Here is a 6,173-nt window from a genome sequence, read left to right on the forward strand (position 1 = left end):
AATTAGAAATGGTTTTTTTTTTGTTAATCTATTTCCATTAAATTCTTTTTTAGAAGTAATTTTTTTTAATCATGGTTCTTTAATTTTATCTTAGACGCTTTTATACATAACCTTTTGGTCCTTTTGGTCATGTATGATTTGAAACAGGTAAAACGACTCTGGTGAGAAATGTATACAAGCAAGAACAACAAAAGCACTCTTATGGATGGGAAATTCTTTTTTAGAAGTAATTATTTTTTAATCATGGTTCTTTAATTTTATCTTAGACGCTTTTATACATATTTAATCGTACCTTTTGGTCATGTATGATTTGAAACAGGTAAAACGACTCTGGTGAGAAATGTATACAAGCAAGAACAACAAAAGCACTCTTTTGATTGTTATGGATGGGTGGATGTATCTCGCTCACTCAAAGGAGTGCAGTTGTTCAAGGCTTTGCTGCGGAGCTTTGGTGATATGAAAGGAAGCAATGTGGACAACAACCTTCATGCTTTGATTGAAGATACAAGAGAATACTTGAAAGAAAAGAAGTACTTAATAGTACTTGATGATGTTTGGGAAACAGAGCTTTGGGGAGCTGTGGAATTGGCATTGCCGAAAAATAATGGAATGATAATGATTACAACAAGAGACACGGGTGTTGCTGATTCTTGCAAAGTGTCAGCAAAAGTTCATACCTACCCACTGGAGCCTCTAGAACCCGAAAATGCCTTGAGACTCTTCCATTCGAAGGCATTTCAATCTGGTTCTAAGAATCTCTGTGAAGAGTTGATGAAACTATCTGAAGAGTTCACAAAAAAGTGTGACGGTGTGCCACTTGCAATTGTGGCTATAGCTTCTCTTCTGTCAACCAAGAAAGAAAGAGTCTCAGATTGGAAGGTGGTGTACAACAGCCTTCAATCAAAGCTTGCAAGCGATTCTCATCTTAAAGGTTACCATCAGGCACTGTCAGAAAGTTATCAGGATCTTAGTTACCACCTCAAGTCATGTCTCTTGTACTTTGGCCTTTTTCCCGAGCAATACGCAATCAAGAGGGCAAGGCTCATCAATTTGTGGATAGCTGAAGGGTTTGTGGAGTGCAGAGAGCACCAAACTCAACAAGAAGTTGGAGAAGAGTACTTAGCTGAGCTCATTGCTAGGAGCTTGGTTAAGGTAGCTTATGTGAACAGTTACAGCAGAGTTAGAAAGTGTAGAGTTCATGATTTAATGCATGACTTCATTGTCAAGAAATGTGAAGAGTTCAACTTCTGTCAAGTGAAGAAAGGTAGCCCATTTTGTTTTGATAAATGGAGTAGACGTTTATCAATTGGCACAAATGTTGACTTTGCTGATCTGAGAACAAGTGCTGATAGAAACCAATGTAGCTTGTTGCGTTCTTTCCTTCTTTATGATATTATAGATGAGGAGGAAACGATAAGCACTTTTGTGAACTCACTTTTCTCTAATTTCAAGCTCTTGGTGACACTGGACTTTGAGAAAATACCAATTGATCATGTTCCAGAAACAATTGGAAACTTTGTCCACTTGAAATACCTAAATTTAAGATATAGCAACATTGAGATCATCCCCGAATCCATCGGAAAGCTTCGAAACCTAGAGACTCTTGACCTAAAAGGGACCAATGTGAATGATCTTCCAGTGGAGATTTACTCACTTACAAAGCTGTGTTATCTTAATGTGCAGACAAAAGCGTGGAAAGGTGTAAAATTAAAGAGAGGGGTTGCAAATTTAACGGCTCTACAAAAATTAGCCGGGGTTGATGCAAGTGATGTTTTTGGGGAACTGAAGAATTTGAAGCAATTGAGGAGTTTGAAGATCGAAAATGTTGATAGAAAGGATGGAATGTGGTTGTGCAATGCTATAGAGAGCATGACCAATCTATGCTCATTGTTGATAAATGCCAAACACAATGAAATCCTTGAATTGGAGTCACTAACTAGTCCTCCTCCACACCTTGAGCGTCTTTACTTATATGGAGTAATGGTGCCAGATTGGGTTTTTAGACTCAAAAATCTTATCGGGTTGGAGTTGATACGGTTTAAATTCACACAAGACCAATTGTGTCTTGTAGGGCGCCACCTGCCAGAATTGATGCGACTTTATGTCCGCCCATTCGAGGGTGATGAATTAAACATCCAAAAGGGGTGGTTCGGGAAACTACGATCACTCACCCTAGCGGATTCAACATTGAAAGCTATTAGAATAGATGAAGGATCACTGCCTTGCCTCCAAGAGTTCTTTCTCGCACTTAGGAATTGGAATCTAGAAGCAGTACAAGTGCCAGATCATGTTCGGAAACTCATGCATGTTATATAGTTATATACTATATAGGAAGGTTATCAGGTGTACTGAGAATATCGGTGTTTTAATTCTTTTAATCGTTGATATGAATTATAAAAAATATATATAATATATATTAATTAAAATCAACGGTTAAAACAACTAAAATACCAATATTTTCGGGTACACCTGATAACTTTCCTATACTATATAGGCTATAGAGCACCCGTCACTTGTTGACATTTCAGCAATATCATGTGGTTACTGCTTATTCATTATGTACATACATTTCTATATTTTCTTTTACACTTGTAAACATTAATCTACATGGTGTGAAAATAAATTATATTCAAAATTGTTCTTTGCTTTTTGATATAGTAACTTTTCTCTATTAACAAAATTTTGCACATGTCATCTTTATCTTACAAAACCATTTTTAGTTGCTGTATATTAACTATCAACTAATATTAAGCTCCAAAGTTCTTAAACCAATTAACTACCAAATAATAACTAATTACATTCAGGAACGGAACACTCGTTAGTTACCAAATGTACAATATTTAAATATTTTAGAGAATGATGACTATGATAAATATAATTGTTTATAGCTTCTCCCAAGTACTGATACAGTGATACGTATTATCTCCATGATGAGTTGCTCCCAGCCCCACACGCAACAAATTAAGAATAAAGAGAGGGTTGTTTTTACGCTATGGATCAGTGATTTGTGATTTGATAAAATAATAGTAATGACTAGGTTTGATTGAATTTCTCGCCGATTATTAATATTTTGGGGTAATTATGATGGTCAAAGAATCTTTGACTTTAACTCATATTTGTCCCAATTGGGATTATTGACCCAATTATGAAAATATGCACCTTCCTAAATTATAGATACACAATAATAATAATGCTTTGTACACTATTTTATTTTATATTTCATAACTTTTTACTATTCATTATTTAGTTGAGATGAAATATTTCATGTGAATTCATGATTTAGTTACTCATGTTTCTATTCATTTTACAAAACTCTCACCCCTATTTTTAGTTTTATACCACCCACGTCCTTATTCTTATATTTTTATTCATAACATGTATGCGCGAATTAAATATGTTATAGCATGTGCAGAAAACGCACTACTAGTAAGAAAATTTTGTTGATTAGTGCTTAGCAATGGGCATGTGTTTGAATTTTCGTTTCCATCCATCAATATCAATATTTATGGAGGATTAGAATATGCTTTGGTCATCAACTCATCATTGATCAACTTGTTGATTTTTCAATAAATAAATAAATATTACTATTTAAATAATAATTTTGTTAAAATTAATTAGTTCTTAAACTTAGCAAATTGAACTTGCTAATCTCACAGAGAAACTTAGCAAACTACATACTTAATTCAATTTTGACTCTCTAATAATGAATAATCAGAGCTTGTAAGGACAATATCACCTTCCAAAACCCATTTTATTTGTCAGAAGCTTCACACTTTGCATGTCAACTCTAAATTAGGAAATGTAAACGATTTTAATTTCACATACACACTCATATAATTACGTATCTCTAAGAAGGAACTGCTCCATGCTTTTTAAAATAACGATGGCTTTTTATTTTTTGATTTCATTGAAAAAAAGTATAGACATTTCCACTTATAATCTCTAGTTGGCTAGTTTTTTTGGAAATAGACTAGTGTATTATCTAATGTTATTATGAGTAGGTTTATTTTTTTTTTCTTCTAATGTGGAGATAAAAAATTTGAGAATTAGATTTTATGTTGAGATGTTATAAGTATAATGGTGCCAGATTGGGTTTTTAGACTCAAAAATCTTATCGGGTTGGAGTTGATACGGTTTAAATTCACACAAGACCAATTGTGTCTTGTAGGGCGCCACCTGCCAGAATTGATGCGACTTTATGTCCGCCCATTCGAGGGTGATGAATTAAACATCCAAAAGGGGTGGTTCGGGAAACTACGATCACTCACCCTAGCGGATTCAACATTGAAAGCTATTAGAATAGATGAAGGATCACTGCCTTGCCTCCAAGAGTTCTTTCTCGCACTTAGGAATTGGAATCTAGAAGCAGTACAAGTGCCAGATCATGTTCGGAAACTCATGCATGTTATATAGTTATATACTATATAGGAAGGTTATCAGGTGTACTGAGAATATCGGTGTTTTAATTCTTTTAATCGTTGATATGAATTATAAAAAATATATATAATATATATTAATTAAAATCAACGGTTAAAACAACTAAAATACCAATATTTTCGGGTACACCTGATAACTTTCCTATACTATATAGGCTATAGAGCACCCGTCACTTGTTGACATTTCAGCAATATCATGTGGTTACTGCTTATTCATTATGTACATACATTTCTATATTTTCTTTTACACTTGTAAACATTAATCTACATGGTGTGAAAATAAATTATATTCAAAATTGTTCTTTGCTTTTTGATATAGTAACTTTTCTCTATTAACAAAATTTTGCACATGTCATCTTTATCTTACAAAACCATTTTTAGTTGCTGTATATTAACTATCAACTAATATTAAGCTCCAAAGTTCTTAAACCAATTAACTACCAAATAATAACTAATTACATTCAGGAACGGAACACTCGTTAGTTACCAAATGTACAATATTTAAATATTTTAGAGAATGATGACTATGATAAATATAATTGTTTATAGCTTCTCCCAAGTACTGATACAGTGATACGTATTATCTCCATGATGAGTTGCTCCCAGCCCCACACGCAACAAATTAAGAATAAAGAGAGGGTTGTTTTTACGCTATGGATCAGTGATTTGTGATTTGATAAAATAATAGTAATGACTAGGTTTGATTGAATTTCTCGCCGATTATTAATATTTTGGGGTAATTATGATGGTCAAAGAATCTTTGACTTTAACTCATATTTGTCCCAATTGGGATTATTGACCCAATTATGAAAATATGCACCTTCCTAAATTATAGATACACAATAATAATAATGCTTTGTACACTATTTTATTTTATATTTCATAACTTTTTACTATTCATTATTTAGTTGAGATGAAATATTTCATGTGAATTCATGATTTAGTTACTCATGTTTCTATTCATTTTACAAAACTCTCACCCCTATTTTTAGTTTTATACCACCCACGTCCTTATTCTTATATTTTTATTCATAACATGTATGCGCGAATTAAATATGTTATAGCATGTGCAGAAAACGCACTACTAGTAAGAAAATTTTGTTGATTAGTGCTTAGCAATGGGCATGTGTTTGAATTTTCGTTTCCATCCATCAATATCAATATTTATGGAGGATTAGAATATGCTTTGGTCATCAACTCATCATTGATCAACTTGTTGATTTTTCAATAAATAAATAAATATTACTATTTAAATAATAATTTTGTTAAAATTAATTAGTTCTTAAACTTAGCAAATTGAACTTGCTAATCTCACAGAGAAACTTAGCAAACTACATACTTAATTCAATTTTGACTCTCTAATAATGAATAATCAGAGCTTGTAAGGACAATATCACCTTCCAAAACCCATTTTATTTGTCAGAAGCTTCACACTTTGCATGTCAACTCTAAATTAGGAAATGTAAACGATTTTAATTTCACATACACACTCATATAATTACGTATCTCTAAGAAGGAACTGCTCCATGCTTTTTAAAATAACGATGGCTTTTTATTTTTTGATTTCATTGAAAAAAACATTTCCAATTTCCACTTATAATCTCTAGTTGGCTAGTTTTTTTGGAAATAGACTAGTGTATTATCTAATGTTATTATGAGTAGGTTTTTTTCTTCTATCTTCTAATGTGGAGATAAAAAATTTGAGAATTAGATTTTATGTTGAGATGTTATAAGTAT

The 6,173-nt window shown here is 32.5% G+C and overlaps 1 protein-coding gene across 1 annotated transcript in view; it reads left to right on the forward strand.

Moving 5' to 3' along the window:
- The window catches only part of LOC107647659 (disease resistance protein RPM1-like), a 7,398-nt gene extending 4,834 nt beyond the window's left edge, over positions 1–2,564 (forward strand). Inside the window, exon 2 of the mRNA XM_021105193.1 lies at positions 320–2,564. Within this exon, the coding sequence (XP_020960852.1) occupies positions 320–2,316 (1,997 nt within the window). The 3' untranslated portion in view covers positions 2,317–2,564. The remainder of the gene's footprint in view (positions 1–319) is intronic.

This window comes from Arachis ipaensis, chromosome B06, assembly GCF_000816755.2.
Source record: "Arachis ipaensis cultivar K30076 chromosome B06, Araip1.1, whole genome shotgun sequence".
NCBI classification, from domain to species: Eukaryota; Viridiplantae; Streptophyta; class Magnoliopsida; order Fabales; family Fabaceae; genus Arachis; species Arachis ipaensis.